The sequence below is a fragment of the Stegostoma tigrinum genome, chromosome 6 (assembly GCF_030684315.1).
Source record: "Stegostoma tigrinum isolate sSteTig4 chromosome 6, sSteTig4.hap1, whole genome shotgun sequence".
NCBI classification, from domain to species: Eukaryota; Metazoa; Chordata; class Chondrichthyes; order Orectolobiformes; family Stegostomatidae; genus Stegostoma; species Stegostoma tigrinum.
In genome coordinates, this window is record NC_081359.1 from 4154117 (window position 1) to 4174057 (window position 19941).

General features: G+C 53.3%; 1 protein-coding gene across 1 annotated transcript; it reads left to right on the forward strand.

The window, feature by feature from the left end:
- The first annotated feature begins 16394 nt into the window (after window positions 1-16394).
- On the forward strand, window positions 16395-18951 carry LOC132209785 (cell surface glycoprotein 1-like). The gene is made up of 4 exons (XM_059646915.1): window positions 16395-16528; window positions 16798-17436; window positions 17531-18317; window positions 18400-18951. Exons 1-4 carry the CDS (start codon window positions 16395-16397, stop codon window positions 18949-18951), a joined length of 2112 nt encoding a protein of 703 aa, XP_059502898.1.
- Window positions 18952-19941: the final 990 nt, after the last annotated feature.

Below are 19941 nucleotides of genomic sequence, written 5' to 3' on the forward strand. Positions count from 1 at the left end.
GTTTTCACACCGGGTTTCTCACTGTGAGGCTCAGTGCGTTTTCCCATGTTCTCGTGCCAAATTCACCTCATTAGCTGTATACCATGTTTGTATGGCTTCCAGCTCAGCTGATTCTGGGCTGAGAACCACACTGTCATCGGCAGAAGTATGTGTTACTGCGAGGGGACACCAGGATCCCTGGTACCACCTTTGAATCTCAATCATTATCCTTGCCAAGAGTAAGCTGTCTGAAGATGCTCCTCACTGTGCTGTCGCCGAACATTATTGACAAACTAATTCTCAGGGTACTTCTGTCGCGTGGCTGACACATCTTTGCCCTTATGAGAACACCAGACCAGACAGCCTGTCCCATCGATCTGCAATACTGCGCACACCCTGTCCCACCCTCCTGCAATACTGTGTACGCCCTGTCCCACCCACCTGCAACACTGTGCATGCCCTGTCCTACCCTCCTGCAAGATTGCGCACACACTGTCCCACCCTCATGCAACACCATGTACACGCTGTCCCACCCTCAGGCAACACCGTGTACACCCTGTCCCACCCACCTGCAAAACAGTGTACAACCTGTCCCACCCTCCTGAAATACTGTGTACACTCTGTCCCACTCTCCTGCAACACTGTGTACACCCTGTCCCAGCATCGTGCAATACTGTGTACATCCTGTCCCACCCTCCTGCAATACTGGGTACACCCGGTCCCACTCTCCTGCAACACCGTGTACACCCTGTCCCACCCTCCTGCAACACTGTGGACACCCTCTCCCACCCTGCTGCAATACCGTGTACATCCTGTCCCACCCTCCTGCAATACTGGGTACAACCATTCCTACTCTCCTGCAACACCGTGTACACCCTGTCCCAACCTCCTGCAATCCAGTGTACACCCTGTCCCACCCTCCTGCAACAGCGTGTACACATTGTCCCACCCTCCTGCAATATTGTGAACACCCTGTCCCATCAACCTGCAACATTGTGTACAACATGTCCCACCCGCCTGCAACACCATGTACACCCTGTCCCACCCTCCTGCAATACTGTTTACACCCTGTCCCACTCTCCTGCAACACCGTGTACACCCTGTCCCAACCTCCTGCAATACTGTGTACAATCTGCCCCAACCTCCTGCAACACCGTGTACACCCTATCCCACCCTCCTGCAATATTGTGAACACCCTGTCCCATCGACCTGCAACACTGTGTACACCCTGTCCCACCCTCCTGCAACACTGTGTACACCCTCTCCCACGCTCCTGCAACACCGTGTACACACTGTCCCATCCTCCTGCAATATTGTGAACACCCTGTCCCATTGACCTGCAACACTGTGTACACCCTGTTCCACCCTCCTGCAACAATGTGTACACCCTGTCCCACCCTCCTGCAACACCGTGTACACACTGTCCCACCCTCCTGCAATATTGTGAACACCCTGTCCCATCGACCTGCAACACTGTGTACACCCTGTCCCACCCTCCTACAACACTGTTTACACCCTCTCCCACCCTCCTGTGCAAATGAGTACACCCTGTCCCACCCTCCTGCAACACTGTGTACACCCTGACCTACTCTCCTGCAATACTGTGTACACCCTGTCCCACCCTCCTGCAAAACTGTGTACACCCTGTCCCACCCTCCTGCAACACCGTGCACACCCTGTCCCACCCTCCTGTAATAATGTTTACACCCTGTCCCACCCTCCTGTTATACTGTGTACACCCTGTCCTACACTCCTGCAACACTGTGTAGCCCCTGTCCCACCCTCCTGAAATACTGTGTACACCCTGCCCCACCCTTCTGCAATACTGTGTAAGCCCTGTCCGACCCTCCTGCCACACTGTGTACGCCCTGTCCCACCCTCCTGCAATACTGTGTACAATCTGCTCCAACCTCCTGCGACACCGTGTACACCCTGTCCCACCCTCCTACAAAACAGTGTACAACCTGTCCCACCCTCCTGAAATACTGTGTACACCCTGTCCCACCCTCCTGCAACGCTGTGTACATCCTGTCCCACCCTCCTGCAATACTGCGTACAACCTGTTCCACTCTCCTGCAACACCGTGTACACCCTGTCCCAACCTCCTGCAATACTGTGTACATCCTCTCCCACCCTGCTGCAATACTGTGTACATCCTGTCCCAACCTTCCTTCAATACTGGGTACAACCTGTCCCACTCTCCTGCAACACCGTGTACACCCTGTCCCAACATCCTGCAATCCTGTGTACACCCTGTCCCACCCTCCTGCAACACCGTGTTCACACTGTCCCACCCTCCTGCAATATTGTGAACACCCTGTCCCATCAACCTGCAACACTGTGTACAACCTGTCCCACCCTCCTGCAGCACCGTGTACACCCTGTCCCACCCTCCTGCAACATTGTGTACACCCTGTCCCACCCTCCTGTAAAAATGAGTACACCCTGTCCCACCCTCCTGCAATACTTGTTACACCCTGTCCCACCCTCCTGCAAAACTGTGTACACCCAGTCCCACCCTCCTGCAATACTGTGTACACTATGGCCCACCCTCGGCAAGACTGTTTACACCGTGTCCCAACCTCCTGCAACCCTGCGTACACTCTGCTCCAACCTCTAGCAACACCGTGTACACACTGTCCCACCCTCCTGCAATATTGAGAACACCCTGTCCCATCGATCTGCAACACCGTGTACACCCAGTCCCACCCTCCTGCTATACTGTGTAAACCCTGTCCCACCCTACTGCAATACTGTGTACACCCTGTCCAACCCTCCTGTAATACTGTGTACACCCTGTCCTACTCTCCTGCACCACTGTGTAGCCCCTGTCCCACCCTCCTGAAATACTGTGCACACCCTGTCCCACCCTCCTGCAATACTGTGTATGCCCTGTCCGAACATCCTGCCACACTGTGTACGCCCTGTCCCACCCGCCTGCAATATTGCGCACACACTGTCTCACCCTCCTGTGACACCGTGTACACCCTGTCCCACCCTCCTGCAAAACAGTGTACAACCTGTCCCACCCTCCTGAAATTCTGTGTACACCCTGTCCCACCCTCCTGCAACACTGTGTACACCCTCTCCCACCCTGCTGCAATACCGTGGACATCCTGTCCCACCCTCCTGCAATACTGGGTACAACCATTCCTACTCTCCTACAACACCGTGTACACCCTGTCGCAACATCCTGCAATCCAGTGTACACCCTGTCCCACACTCCTGCAACACTGTGTACACACTGTCCCACCCTCCTGCAATATTGTGAACACCCTGTCCCATCAACCTGCAACATTGTGTACAACCTGTCCCACCCTCCTGCAACACCATGTACACCCTGTCCCACCCTCCTGCAATACTGTGTACACCCTGTCCCACCCTCCTGTAAAAATGAGTACACCCTGTCCCACCCTCCTGCAATACTGTTTACACCCTGTCCCACTCTCCTGCAACACCGTGTACACCCTGTCCCAACCTCCTGCAATACTGTGTACAATCTGCCCCAACCTCCTGCAACACCGTGTACACCCTGTCCCACCCTCCTGCAATATTGTGAACACCCTGTCCCATCGACCTGCAACACTGTGTACACCCTGTCCCACCCTCCTGCAACACTGTGTACACCCTCTCCCACCCTCCTGCAACACCGTGTACACACTGTCCCATCCTCCTGCAATATTGTGAACACCCTGTCCCATCGACCTGCAACACTGTGTACACCCTGTTCCACCCTCCTGCAACAATGTGTACACCCTGTCCCACCCTCCTGCAACACCGTGTACACACTGTCCCACCCTCCTGCAATATTGTGAACACCCTGTCCCATCGACCTGCAACACTGTGTACACCCTGTCCCACCCTCCTACAACACTGTTTACACCCTGTCCCACCCTCCTGTGCAAATGAGTACACCCTGTCCAACCCTCCTGCAATACTGTGTACACCCTGCCCTGCTCTCCTGCAATACTGTGTACACCCTGTCCCACCCTCCTGCAAAACTGTGTACACCCTGACCCACCCTCCTGCAACACTGTGTACACCCTCTCCCACCCTCCTGCAACACCGTGTACACACTGTCCCACCCTCCTGCAATATTGTGAACACCCTGTCCCATCGACCTGCAACACTGTGTACACCCTGTTCCACCCTCCTGCAACAATGTGTACACCCTGTCCCACCCTCCTGCAACACCGTGTACACACTGTCCCACCCTCCTGCAATATTGTGAACACCCTGTCCCATCGACCTGCAACACTGTGTACACCCTGTCCCACCCTCCTACAACACTGTTTACACCCTGTCCCACCCTCCTGTGCAAATGAGTACACCCTGTCCCACCCTCCTGCAATACTGTGTACACCCTGTCCCACCCTCCTGCAAAACTGTGTACACCCTGTCCCACCCTCCTGCAATACTGTGTACACCCTGTCCCACCCTCCTGTAATAATGTTTACACCCTGTCCCACCCTCCTGTTATACTGTGTACACTCTGTCCTACACTCCTGCAACGCTGTGTAGCCCCTGTCCCACCCTCCTGAAATACTGTGTACACCCTGCCCCACCCTCCTGCAATACTGTGTAAGCCCTGTCCGACCCTCCTGCCACACTGTGTACGCCCTGTCCCACCCTCCTGCAATACTGTGTACAATCTGCTCCAACCTCCTGCGACACCGTGTACACCCTGTCCCACCCTCCTGCAAAACAGTGTACAACCTGTCCCACCCTCCTGAAATACTGTGTACGCCCTGTCCCACCCTCCTGCAACACTGTGTACACCCTCTCCCACCCTGCTGCAATACCGTGTACATCCTGTCCCACCCTCCTGCAATACTGGGTACAACCATTCCTACTCTCCTGCAACACCGTGTACACCCTGTCGCAACATCCTGCAATCCAGTGTACACCCTGTCCCACCCTCCTGCAACACTGTGTACACACTGTCCCACCCTCCTGCAATATTGTGAACACCCTGTCCCATCAACCTGCAACATTGTGTACAACCTGTCCCACCCTCCTGCAACACCATGTACACCCTGTCCCACCCTCCTGCAATACTGTGTACACCCTGTCCCACCCTCCTGTAAAAATGAGTACACCCTGTCCCACCCTCCTGCAATACTGTTTACACCCTGTCCCACTCTCCTGCAACACCGTGTACACCCTGTCCCAACCTCCTGCAATACTGTGTACAATCTGCCCCAACCTCCTGCAACACCGTGTACACCCTGTCCCACCCTCCTGCAATATTGTGAACACCCTGTCCCATCGACCTGCAACACTGTGTACACCCTGTCCCACCCTCCTGCAACACTGTGTACACCCTCTCCCACCCTCCTGCAACACCGTGTACACACTGTCCCACCCTCCTGCAATATTGTGAACACCCTGTCCCATCGACCTGCAACACTGTGTACACCCTGTTCCACCCTCCTGCAACAATGTGTACACCCTGTCCCACCCTCCTGCAATATTATGAACACCCTGTCCCATCGACCTGCAACACTGTGTACACCCTGTCCCACCCTCCTACAACACTGTTTACACCCTGTCCCACCCTCCTGTGCAAATGAGTACACCCTGTCCCACCCTCCTGCAATACTGTGTACACCCTGCCCTACTCTCCTGCAATACTGTGTACACCCTGTCCCACCCTCCTGCAAAACTGTGTACACCCTGTCCCACCCTCCTGCAATACTGTGTACACCCTGTCCCACCCTCCTGTAATAATGTTTACACCCTGTCCCACCCTCCTGTTATACTGTGCACACCCTGTCCTACCCTCCTGCAACACTGTGTAGCCCCTGTCCCACCCTCCTGAAATACTGTGTACCCCCTGCCTCACCCTCCTGCAATACTGTGTAAGCCCTGACCGACCCTCCTGCCACACTGTGTACGCCCTGTCCCACCTTCCTGCAATACTGTGTACAATCTGCTCCAACCTCCTGCGACACCGTGTACACCCTGTCCCACCCTCCTGCAAAACAGTGTACAACCTGTCCCACCCTCCTGAAATACTGTGTACACCCTGTCCCACCCTCCTGCAACGCTGTGTACACCCTGTCCCACCCTGCTGCAATACCGTGTACATCCTGTCCCACCCTCCTGCAATACTGGGTACAACCTGTCCCACTCTCCTGCAACACCGTGTACACCCTGTCCCAACCTCCTGCAATACTGTGTACACCCTCTCCCACCCTCCTGCAATACTTTGTACATCCTGTCCCAACCTTCCTTCAATACTGGGTACAACCTGTCCCACTCTCCTGCAACACCGTGTACACCCTGTCCCAACATCCTGCAATCCTGTGTACACCCTGTCCCACCCTCCTGCAACACCGTGTACACACTGTCCCACCCTCCTGCAATATTGTGAACACCCTGTCCCAGCATCCTGCAACACTGTGTACAACCTGTCCCACCCTCCTGCAACACCGTGTACACCCTGTCCCACCCTCCTGCAACATTGTGTACATCCTGTCCCACCCTCCTGTAAAAATGAGTACACCCTGTCCCACCCTCCTGCAATACTTGTTACACCCTGTCCCACCCTCCTGCAAAACTGTGTACACCCTGTCCCACCCTCCTGTAATACTGTGTACACCCTATCCCTTCCTCTCGCAGTATTATAATTTATTAAGAAGATAGCCTAGATTTTATCTTTTTCCTATTTTAATGTTAAATGTAAGACATTGATTTTCAAATGCACATAGAGTTATCATACTGTTTTGAATTTAAATAAAACTCACTTTATTTTTACACTGCAGTTAAAACGCATAAAATAAAAATAAATGGAAAGAATTGGCCTAAGTGCAACTCTATCAAAATGATTAGCAAAATAAAATGTATTGATTGTTACTAATTATCTGTTCCAATATCGTAACACCCCATAAACATTTCCTTGGCAAAGTTAAGTTCAGTAAAATAGATTGCCTCACATGCGATTCTCGCTGCAGGAAGAGAACTCCAGCTTTTAGCTGGAACAGAGAGAAAAATAAAAACTTCCACATCCAGCTTCAAGATCCCAGCAACTGCTGAAAGTTAAAACTAAAAGTCCTGGTTCTTGAGGACCTTGACCCCACCCATTCAGGCTACTTCTATTATTTCAACTTAAAATAAAAACAAGGGATCATAAGGTGTTTACTTTATTGGCTTTGAATGACTGTTTGATACCTCAGTCTCAACCTTCCCTCATTAAAAAATGAGAAAACACACCTCTTAAAGCAATAGTATTGTCACACTGAGGGGACAAAATGCAAAGAAAACATAAGGCAAGGCAAGATTGGGATGCTGTGAGCGTGAAAATAAATGAGTGCTGAGAGATTATTCAGTAGTCCTGATTTGCAGCCATCTCTAAGCCATGAGCTGGGTGTTGTCGCTGTGTGCTGAATATTCTCGCGGGAGCATTGCAATAAGCGGTGCCTGGGCACTGCATATCACAGCATTGATAGTTTGATAGAGATAGTTTAGTATATTCACGGTATATTCTCTCAAAAGCAAAATGTATCGTAAATAATTCTACAAAGTCCTGGATGACAAAACAGACAGAAAATAAGATAAAGAAGGAAAACTGTGGTTTTGGTAGTTGTTAGATGAATAATACAACTGAGAACTAAGGTGAATATAGAACGTAGTAGGAACTACTGATGCTGGAGATAACAAGGCGTAGAGCTGGATGGACACAGCAGGCCAGGCAGCATCAGAGGAACAAGAAGGCTGACGTTTTGGGTCTGAACTCATCTTCAGAAATGGGGGAGAGGAGGGGACTCTGAAATAATTAGAGAGAGTGGGAGGCGATGGTGGAAGGTGAATAGAGGAGCAGTGGGGTGGAGAAAAGATGGACAGGTCAAGGAGGTGGGAATGAGGCTAGTAGGTAGGAAGTAGGAGTTGGGTTTGGTCAATGAGGTGGGTGGAGCGGAAAGGTGAGAAAAAAGATGGACAAGTCAAAGAGGCAGGGACGAGATGGGCCAGTCTTGGGATGAGGCCGGGTTGGGGGGAGATTTTGAAGCTGGTGAAGTCCACATTGATACCATTGGGCTGCAGGGTTCCCAAGCGGAATATGAGTTGCAGTTCCTGCAACCTGCGGGTGGCATCATGGTAGCACTGGAGGATGCCCAGGATGGACATGTCGTCTAAGGAGTGGGAGAGGGAGTTGAAGTGGTTCGCGACTGGGACGTGCAGATGTTTGTCGTGAACTGAGTGTAGGTGCTCCACAAAGCGGTCTCCAAGCCTCCGCTTGGTTTCCCTGATGTAGAGGAGGCCATATCGGGAACAGCAGATACAATATACCACATTGTACTGCAGGTGATGAGCAGGTGAACATCTGTTTAATGTGGAAGGTTTTCTTGGGGCCCGGGATGGGGGTGAGAGGGGTAGTGTCGGGGCAGGGGAAAGTTCTAGGGGTGGTGGGGCAGGAGGGGAGTCTGATTCCCTGGTCCGCAACACCTCTTCTTTACCATGGACGTCCAGTCCTTATACATCTGCATTCCCCATGCAGATGGCCTAAAGGATCTCTGCTTCTTCCTGTCCCGCAGACCCGACCAGCCCCCCTCCACCGACACCCTCATCGCCGAACTCCACTTTATCCTCAACAAATTCACTTTCAATTCCTCCCACTTCCTACAGACAAAGTGGGTGGCGATGGATACCTGCATGGGCCCAAGCTACACCTGCCTCTTTGAGGAGGTTATGTGGAACAGCCCCACTTCCACAGCTACATGGGCCCTAAACCCCGCCTCTTCCTCCGTTACATTGATGACTTGTATCGGCGCCGCCTCGTGCTCCCATGAGGAGCTTGAACGGATCATCCACTTCACCAACACCTTCCACCCCAACTTTAAGTTCACCTGGATTATCTCTAACACCTCCCTCACCTTCCTGGGCCTCTCAATCTCCATCTTGGGCAACCACCCAGAAACCGATACCCATTTCAAGCCCACCGACTCCCACAGATACCTAGAGTACACTTCCTCTCACCCAACTTCCTGCAAGAATGCCATCCCCTACTCCCAATTCCTTTGTCTCTGCTACATCTGCTCCCAAGATAAGGCATTCCACTCCTGGACATCAATTTCCGGCCCATGCTATCAAAAATGCCATCGACCGCATTTCTCATGTTTCCCTGCACCTCAGCCTTCACATCTCTCCACGCAATAACAACAAAGCCAGAATTCCCCTTGTCATCACGTACCACCCCATCAACCTCCAGATTCAACACATCATTCTCCGCCATTTCCACCACCTGCAATCTGACCCCACTACCAAGAATATATTTCCCTCCCCACCCTTATCTGTCTTCTGGAGGGGCTACTCTCTCTATAACTCCCATGTCTGCTCTACACACCCCACTAGCCCCACCACACCCGACACTTTTCCCTGCAACCGCAGGAAGTGCTACACCTGCCCTTACACCTACCCACTCACCCCCATCCCAGGCCCCAAGAAGACCTTCCACATCAAGCAGATATTCACTTGCACATCTGCTAATGTGGTACACTGTATCCGCTGTTCCCGGTGTTGCCTCCACTACATCTGGGAAACCAAGTGGAGGCGTGGAAATGACAACACCTCACAGTCGCGAGCCACTTCAACTCCCCCTCCCACTCCTTAGATGACTTGTCCATCATTGGCCTCCTCCAGTGCCACAATGATGTTACCTAAAGGCTCGAGGTACAACGCCTCATATTCCGCTTGTGAACCCTGCAGCCCAATGGTCTCGATGTGGACTTCACCAGCTTCAAAGTCTCCCCACCCTGATCTCATCCCAAGAGCAGCCTAGCTTGTCACAGCATCCTTGACCTGTCCATCTTTTCTCCCACCTTCCCACCCCTCCCACCTCACTGACCAACCCCAGTCCCAACTCTCTACCTACACTCACCTGCATGGGCTTCATCCCTGCCTCCTTGGCCTGTCTGTCTTCTCCCCACCTTTCTGCTCCTCTATCCACCTTCTACCATCACCTCTCCCTCTTTCTAGTTATTTCAGAACCCCCTTTCCCCTCCCCCATTTCTGTAGAAGGGCCCAGACCCGAAACGTCAGCTTTCTTGCTCCTCTGATGCTGCCTGGCCTGCTGTGTTTGTCCACCTCTGCGCCTTGTTATCTGAATGTAGAAGGTACTGTGAAACTAAAAAGTAATGAAGCAAGGCATAATGAGTATGTAAAGAGACTGACAGCTAGCATAAGAAGAAACAATGATAAAAAGCAGACTAAGGTTGATTCAAGGCTAAAAGGAGTATTTATAGATGGAAGCAAAGGACATTGTTGAGCTATTTGATGAATATTTTGCACCTGCCTTTATGAATCCAGTTTATAACGAAATATAAGGTAAATGAGGCACATTGAGGATTTAAATTTGATAGGGAGCAAATTTGGTTAGGCTACCTGTACTTAAAAGTTGAAAAGAAACCATGACCAATGATATGGATCAAAGGATACTGAGAGAAGAGAAGGTGGAAATAATGGATGCACTGCGTATAAGTTTCCTCAGTGATGGCCTTCTTTCAATTCAGAGGTGGTCCCAGGGAACTGGAGAGTTGCAAAAGTTACACTGGCAATCAGAAAATGTTATGATGATACACCCAGCTATGTTGGATCAGTCGGTTTAATTTTGTTGATAGAAAATCTTCTACAAACAATTGTCTGGGACAAAATTACTGGTCACTTGGTCAGATATGGGCTATTTAAAGAATAGGTCATGCTTAACTAACTACCTTTTTGATGAGATAACAGAGAGGGTTTATGTGGGTAATGCTGTTATAGAATCTCTACAGATTGAAAGCTGGCCATTCAGCCCTTCAAGCCCATTCAACCCTTGAAGAGCATCCCACCCAGACCTACACCCCTACTGCGTATTCCCCATGGCCAACCCATCTAGCCTGCATATCCCTGGGTATTAATGGCAATTTAGCATGGCCAATGCACTCAACCTGTATATCTTTGGACGATGGAAGGAAACTCATGCAGATATGGGCAGAACATGCAAACTCTGCATAGACAGTCACTCAAGGCTGGAATTGAGCCCAGGTCCATAGCACTGTAAGGTAGCAGTGCTAAGCATGGAGCCAACATACTGCCCTAAATGAGGTACAGTGCATAAACTTCCAAAGAAACATTTGATCTGTTGCACAACAGACTTATGGGAAAACCTACAATGCATGGAGGAAACGAGGTGGTTGCAACATGGATATGATATGGACAGAGTGACAGTAAATAGAACTGATTGTTTAATATGATCATAAGAAGGTTTGCAATGGAGTTCTCCAGGGCGCATTGTTAAGATCCTTACTCTTCCTTATATACATATTACTCACCCAGGCCCTTGCATTCAATGCACAATTCAAATTTTGAGAATGATACAGAATTTGCAGTTATTATGGACATTGAGAAAGATAGCTCAGCATTTGAAAGAGCATAGACAGTTTGGTGGAATGGATGAAAAAGTGACAGATGAAATTCAATGGAGAGAAGTGATTGATTTTTTTGAAGGAACATGAACAGATTTAACAAAGGATTCAACTCTAAAGAGGATGAAGACGTAGAGAGAGTTAGTTTTGTAAGTGTGTGAGTCGTTGAATGCCACAGCATTGTTAAGAGAGTGGTTAATAAAGCAAATTGAATCTTTGACCATATTAATAGAGGCATAGACTACAAAGGTCATTGGTCCAAGCCTTATGGTAAACTTATATAAAACAGAATTCAGTCTCATTGAAGCAGTACATGTGGTTCGAGGTGCTATGCTTTAGGAAGGTTGTAAAGGCATTAGAAAATACAGAAAAGATTCAAGAGAATGGTTCAAGAGAGTGGAACTTCAGTTATGTAATAGGTTGGAAATCTTCAGACTGCTTGCCTTGGTGAAGAAAGGTTTGAGAGGAACTTGATGGTGAAATTCCAACTGAAGTGGTGGGAGGTAAGGAGGAAGGAAAGGAAAAAATTATTCCTGTTAGTGGAATGATTAAGAACAAGAGGGATAGATGCAAAGTAAATGGCAAAAGAGCAATGGAGACTTGAGGAAAATGTGCAATAGAGTGAATGGTTAAGACCTGAAATGTGCTTGCTGACAGCATGTTGGAGCAAGGTTCAAACAAGCTATTCAAGAGGGAATTATTATTATTACCGATGCTGCTGGACTGACTGAGTTTCTCCAGCAAGTTCTATTTCTGTTTCAGAGCTTCAGCTTCTGCAGTTCTCAGTATTTTGAACAGTATTTTTTGAAGAAGAGCAATGCCAGAGAGTTGTTAATAACTAATCGACATTCTAGGCTTCATCACAGGGATACAGAGTAGATGAGCAGGGAGAGTAGGTCGAACTTTGATAAGACATGGGTTGGACCTCAGCTCGGTTCTGGGTGCCATACCCAGGACAGATGTGAATGCACTGGAGAGAGTGCGGAAGAGGTCAAAAGTTACACAACACCAAGTTATAGTCCAACAGGATGATTAGGGAGAAGTGGCTATCTGTTGTAAAGGGATCAAGATCAAAGGGCACAGTCTTAAAGCATTTTGCAAAAGAAGCAAATGGAAAGTGCAGAAAAAATTTTTACACTACAAACAGTTTGAATATCAAATGCATTGCTTTGGGGACAGGTACAACTGTGGCATTTTGGAGGGTGTAGGATGATTATTTAAGGAAGAACAATGTATAGATTAATGGGGAAAAGGCAGGAAATCGATACTACATTCAAATATGAAGAGGCATGTTTGGATAGCTGGCTTCCTTTAGCAGTATACTGATTCTGTGTCTCTCTGTTCTAGCTTATGGAGAAAGGGTTAAGTGAGTGGCATGAGGTGAATTGCTCATTTTGAGATCTGGTGCAGCCACAGTGGGCTGAATGGCCTTATCCTGTGCTGTAACAAATCTGTGGCTGCTGTTTTTATGTTTCTATTCAATTTGAAATTTTATTTCCAGGAAATGCTCTTTGAAAAGGGGAAACATAACTTGGTGTATGCAACAGAAAGATTTTTCACTGAATATGTTCAATTATGTTGTCAAAATGACCAATCAGAAATAACCCTCCAAAGATATTTCTAGAAGTTTTTTGTGTTACAGTGTTGAAATCTGATTCTTGGTAGTACAGCTACCGGAGGTAATTGTAATGGAATCTCATTGGTTGAATCTTTAAGATATAAATTGATTGATTTTGTGTTTCGGTCAGTGCCTTGTTTGGCTGAAGCAGCTCTATAAATTTACAACAGCATTGTGTTCACATGTGCCCAGGAGTTCTGGATAATTAAAAAAATCTCTTAAGCCAATCGTAGATAATGATCAGGATGTGATATATGCGATTCTTTCATTTTTATATAATTACAAAGTATATGTTATCTCTTTGTTTCATGCAAATTCCATGCCTAAAATCCATGATAAATATACAGCTTCTTCTTCATCATTATCTAAATAATCACTATCTACAAATGAGTGAACACTTCTGTGAATATTGCTGCTGACGGTTGATCGTTATCACGTAGTGGTGTGCTCTTCGCCTGTCAATTTGACATTAGAGATGAGGATATAGGTGACTAGAGATTTAAAACACTGACATTAAACTGCTTTTTAATGAGAATGAGTCTGAGTTTGGTGACATTGCCAACATCCCTCTCATTTCATGAAGCATGTATTTTAATTTTTATCTCTTCACTGCAGCACAGCAGGACTGAGATAAATAGACTGTAATGATTGGCTGGTGTATAAGACAATTTTCAGCTCAGACCCTGGGTTGATGGCACAGCTGTAACTATCTCTCTCTGCAATACAATTTCGCACCAAACACACTCATTCAAGACCTTGTAGCTGCAAACCTGGGTGGCCCTTAAAACCTGGGGTTTGTGAAGCTGCTTGGCCTGCTGTGTTTATCCAGCTCCACACTTTGTTATCTTAATGTGGGGTTTGTGATGCGGAATTAACTTGCTTCTGATATCGGGAACAAGCAAACTCTATACTGTGTTCTTATTTAAATGATTGTGTTGTTTAGCTCGAAGTGTATTGTTGAGATACGGAACACTTACTTCCAAGATGAGGGCAGCAGGGTTAGCTTCTTTCGGCTCCTGAACACAGGGCTTGGCTGTTCATGGCTCACATAGCGTGTTCTGGTGCATCCAGAAGGCTCCATCATTGCCTTTCCAGTTCAGTAACATTTGTTGTCTTTTAGTTGCTCTGGGGCCTCGTCCCTGTTGTCCTCCTGTGGATCTCCATCCCTGCTCCATCTCAGGTGGCTGCATCTGAAGGTGAACTGGGGCCCCATCGATCCACCCAGATCCAGGAACCCATCGGTCATCCTAGAGCCAGGACCCCATCTGTCATCCTGGAGCAAGGACCCCATCGGTCAGCAGGGAGCCAGGGCCCATCAGTCAGCACACAGCCAGGACCCCATCTGTCATCCTGGAGCCAGGAGCCCATCGGTCAGCACACAGCCAGGACCCCATCGGTCAGCCCTGAGCCAGGACCCCATCGGTCAGCCTGGAGACAAGCAGGACCCCATCGATCAGCCCAGAGCCGGGACCCCATCGATCTGCCCAGATCCAGCAACCCATCGGTCATCCCAGAGCCAGGACCCCATCAGTCAACCCAGAGCTAGGACCCCGTTGGTCAGCCCAGAGCCAGGATCCCATCGGTCAGCCCAAAGCCAGGACCCCATCGGTCAGCACACAGCCAGGAAACCATCGGTCAGCACACAGCCAGGAAACCATCGGTCAGCCCAAAGCCAGGACTCTATCAATCAGCACAGAGCCAGGACCCCATTGGTCAGCCCAGAGCCAGGACCCCATCTTCAGCCCAGAGCCAGGACCCCATCGGTCAGCATACAGCCAGGTCCCCATTGCTCAGCATGGAGCCAGGTCCCCATCGGTCAGCCCTGAGCCAGGTCCCCAATGGTCAGCCCAGAGCCAGGCCCGTATCGGTCAGCACGCAGCCAGGACCCCATCGGTCAGTACGCAGCCAGGACCCCGTCGGTCAGCACGCAGCCAGGACCCCATCGGTCAACACATGGCCAGGACCCCATCGGCCAGCACACAGCCAGGACTCCATCGGTCAGCACTGAGCCAGGACCCCATCAGTCAGCCCTGAGCCAGGACCCCATGGGTCAGCCCGGAGACAGGGCCTCATTGGTCAGCCCTAAGCCAGGACCCCATCGGTCAGCACGGAGCCAGGACCCCATCGGTCAGCCCTGTGCCAGGACCCCATCGGCCAGCACACAGCCAGGACCCCATCGGTCAGCCCTGAGCCAGGACCCCATCTTCAGCCCTGAGCCAGGACCCCATCGGTCAGCACACAACCAGGTCCCCATCGGTCAGCATGGAGCCAGGTCCCCATCGGTCAGCCCGGAGCCAGGACCCTATCGGTCAGCACGCAGCCAGGACCCCATCGGTCAGCATGCAGCCAGGTCCCCATCGGTCAGCACACGGCCAGGGCCCCATCGGCCAGCACACAGCCAGGACCCCATCAGTCAGCCCTGAGCTAGGACCCCATCAGTCAGCCCTGAGCCAGGACCCCATCAGTCAGCACGGTGCCAGGTCCCCATCGGTCAACCCGGAGCCAGAGCCCCATTGATCAGCCCTGAGCCAGGTCCCCATTGGTCAGCCCAGAGCCAGGACCCCATCGGTCAGCACACAGCCAGGACCCCAGCGGTCAGCACACAGCCAGGTCCCCATCGGTCAGCCCTGAGCCAGGACCCCAACAGTCAGCCTGGAGACAGGACGCCATCGGTTAACCCGGAAGCAGGACCCCATCGATCTGCCCAGATCCAGCAACCCATCGGTCATCCCAGCGCCTGGACCCCATCGGTCAACGCAGAGCTAGGACCCCGTTGGTCAGCCTAGAGCCAGGACCCCAGCAGTCAGCCCAGAGCCAGGATCCCATCGGTCAGCCCAAAGCCAGGGCCCCATCAGACAGCACAGATCCAGCAACCCATCGGTCATCCCAGAGCCAGGACCCCATCGGTCAGCCCAGATCCAGCAACCCATCGGTCAGCCCAGAGCCAGGACCCCATCAGTCAGCCCAGAGCTGGGACCCCGTTGGTCAGCCCAGAGCCAGGATCCCATCGGTCAGCCCAAAGCCAGGACCCCATCGGTCAGCACACAGCCAGGAAACCATCGGTCAGCACACAGCCAGGAAACCATCGGTCAGCCCAAAGCCAGGACCCTATCAATCAGCACAGAGCCAGGACCCCAGCGGTCAGCCCAAAGCCAGGACCCCATCGGTTAGCCCAGAGCCAGGACCCCATTGGTCAGCCCAGAGCCAGAGCCCCATCTTCAGCCCAGAGCCAGGACCGTATCGGACAGCACGCAGCCAGGACCCCATCGGTCAGCACGCAGCCAGGTCCCCATCGGTCAGCACATGGCCAGGACCCCATCGGCCAGCACACAGCCAGGACTCCATCGGTCAGCACTGAGCCAGGACCCCATCAGTCAGCACGGAGCCAGGACCCCATGGGTCAGCCCGGAGCCAGGGCCTCATTGGTCAGCCCTAAGCCAGGACCCCATCGGTCAGCACGGAGCCAGGACCCCATCGGTCAGCCCTGTGCCAGGACCCCATCGGCCAGCACACAGCCAGGACCCCATCGGTCAGCCCTGAGCCAGGACCCCATCTTCAGCCCAGAGCCAGGACCCCATCGGTCAGCACACAACCAGGTCCCCATCGGTCAGCATGGAGCCAGGTCCCCATCGATCAGCCCTGAGCCAGGTCCCCATTGGTCAGCCCTGAGCCAGGACACCAGCGGTCAGCACACAGCCAGGTCCCCATCCGCCAGCACACAGCCAGGACCCCATTGGTTAGCCCAGAGCCAGGACCCTGGCGGTCAGCACACAGCTAGGACCCCATCGGTCAACGCAGAGCTAGGACCCCGTTGGTCAGCCTAGAGCCAGGACCCCAGCGGTCAGCCCAGAGCCAGGATCCCATCGGTCAGCCCAAAGCCAGGGCCCCATCGGACAGCACAGATCCAGCAACCCATCGGTCATCCCAGAGCCAGGACCCCATCGGTCAGCCCAGATCTAGGACCCCATCGGTCAGCCCAGAGCCAGGACCCCATCAGTCAGCCCAGAGCTGGGACCCCGTTGGTCAGCCCAGAGCCAGGATCCCATCGGTCAGCCCAAAGCCAGGACCCCATCGGTCAGCACACAGCCAGGAAACCATCGGTCAGCACACAGCCAGGAAACCATTGGTCAGCCCAAAGCCAGGACCCTATCAATCAGCACAGAGCCAGGACCCCAGCGGTCAGCCCAAAGCCAGGACCCCATCGGTTAGCCCAGAGCCAGGACCCCATTGGTCAGCCCAGAGCCAGAACCCCATCTTCAGCCCAGAGCCAGGACCGTATCGGTCAGCACGCAGCCAGGTCCCCATCGGTCAGCACATGGCCAGGACCCCATCGGCCAGCACACAGCCAGGACTCCATCGGTCAGCACTGAGCCAGGACCCCATCAGTCAGCACGGAGCCAGGACCCCATGGGTCAGCCCGGAGCCAGGGCCTCATTGGTCAGCCCTAAGCCAGGACCCCATCGGTCAGCACGGAGCCAGGACCCCATCGGTCAGCACGGAGCCAGGACCCCATCGGTCAGCCCTGTGCCAGGACCCCATCGGCCAGCACACAGCCAGGACCCCATCGGTCAGCCCTGAGCCAGGACCCCATCTTCAGCCCTGAGCCAGGACCCCATCGGTCAGCCCAGAGCCGGAATCCCATCAGCCATCACAACGCCAAGGCCCCATTGTTCAGCACGGAGCCAGGTCCCCATTGGTCAGCACGGAGGCAGGACCCCATCTTCAGCCCAGAGCAAGGACCCCATCGGTCAGCCCAGAGACAGGAACCCAGCGGTCAGCACACAGCTAGTACCCCATTGGTCAGCATGGAGCCAGGTCCCCATGGGTCAGCATGGAGCCAGGTCCCCATCGGTCAGCCCAGAGCCAGGACCCCATCGGTCAGCACACAGCCAGGACCCCAACAGTCAGCTTGGAGACAGGACGCCATCGGTCAACCCGGAAGCAGGACCCCATCGATCAACCTAGAGCCGGGACCCCATCGATCTGCCCAGATCCAGCAACCCATCGGTCATCCCAGTGCCTGGACCCCATCGGTCAACCCAGAGCTAGGACCCCGTTGGTCAGCCCAGAGCCAGGACCCCATCGGTCAGCCCAGAGTCAGGATCCCATCAGTCAGCCCAAAGCCAGGACCCCATCGGTCAGCACACAGCCAGGAAACCATCGGTCAGCCCAAAGCCAGGACCCTATCAGTCAGCACAGAGCCCGGACCCCAGCGGTCAGCCCAGAGCCGGGACCCCATTGGTCAGCCCAGATCCAGGACCACATCGGTCAGCCCAGAGCCAGAACCCCATCTTCAGCCCAGAGTCAGGACCCCATCGGTCAGCACACAGCCAGGTCCCCATCGCTCAGCATTGAGCCAGGCCCCATCGGTCAGCCCTGAGCCAGGTCCCCATTGGCCAGACCAGAGCCAGGACCCTATCGGTCAGCACACAGCCAGGACCCCATCGGTCGGTACGCAGCCAGGACCCCATCGGTCAGCCCAGATCCAGGGCCCCATCCGTCAGCCCTGAGCCAGGACCCCATCGGTCAGCATGGAGCCAGGATCCCATCGGTCAGCCCTGTGCCAGGACACAATCGGCCAGCACACAGCCAGGACCCCATCGGTCAGCACAGAGCCAGGACCCCATCGATCTGCCCAGATCCAGCAACCCATCAGTCATCCCAGAGCCAGGACCCCATCGGTCAGCCCTTAGCCAGGACCCCAACAATCAGCCTGGAGACTGGACGCCATCGGTCAACCCGGAAGCAGGACCCCATCGATCAGCCCAGAGCCGGGACCCCATCGATCTTCCCAGATCCAGCAACCCATCGTTCATCCCAGAGCCAGGACCCCATCGGTCAGCCCAGAGCCAAGTTCCCATCGGTCAGCCCAAAGCCAGGACCCCATCGGTCAGCACACAGCCAGGAAACTATTGGTCAGCCCAAAGCCAGGACCCTATCAGTCAGCCCTGAGCCAGGGCCCCATTGGTCAGCACGGAGCCAGGATCCCATCGGTCAGCCCAGAGCCAGGATCCCATCGGTCAGCCCTGAGCCAGGACCCCATTGGTCAGCACGGAGCCAGGATCCCATCGGTCAGCCCGGAGCCAGGATCTCATCGGTCAGCCCAGAGCCGGGACCCCATCGGTCAACCCAGAGCCAGACCCCATCTTCAGCCCAGAGCCAGGACCCCATTGGGCAGCCCTGAGCCAGGTCCCCATTGGCCAGACCAGAGCCAGGACCCCATCGGTCAGCCCAGAGCCAGAACTCCATCTTCAGCCCAGAGCCAGGACCACATCGGTCATCCCAGAGCCAGGGCCCCATCCGTCAGCCCTGAGCCAGGACCCCATCGGTCAGCATGGAGCCAGGATCCCATCGGTCAGCCCTGTGCCAGGACACAATCGGCCAGCACACAGCCAGGACCCCATCGATCTGCCCAGATCCAGCAACCCATCGGTCATCCCAGAGCCAGGACCCCATCGGTCAGCCCTTAGCCAGGACCCCAACAGTCAGCCTGGAGACTGGACGCCATCGGTCAACCCGGAAGCAGGACCCCATCGATCAGCCCAGAGCCGGGACCCCATCGATCTTCCCAGATCCAGCAACCCATCGTACAACCCAGAGCCAGGACCCCATCGGTCAGCCCAGAGCCAGGATCCCATCGGTCAGCCCAAAGCCAGGACCCCATCGGTCAGCACACAGCCAGGAAACTATTGGTCAGCCCAAAGCCAGGACCTTATCAGTCAGCCCTGAGCCAGGGCCCCATTGTTCAGCACGGAGCCAGGATCCCATCGGTCAGCCCAGAGCCAGGATCCCATCGGTCAGCCCTGAGCCAGGACCCCATTGGTCAGCACGGAGCCAGGATCCCATCGGTCAGCCCGGAGCCAGGATCTCATCGGTCAGTCCAGAGCCGGGACCCCATCGGTCAGCCCAGAGGCAGGATTCCATCGGTCAGCCCAAAGCCAG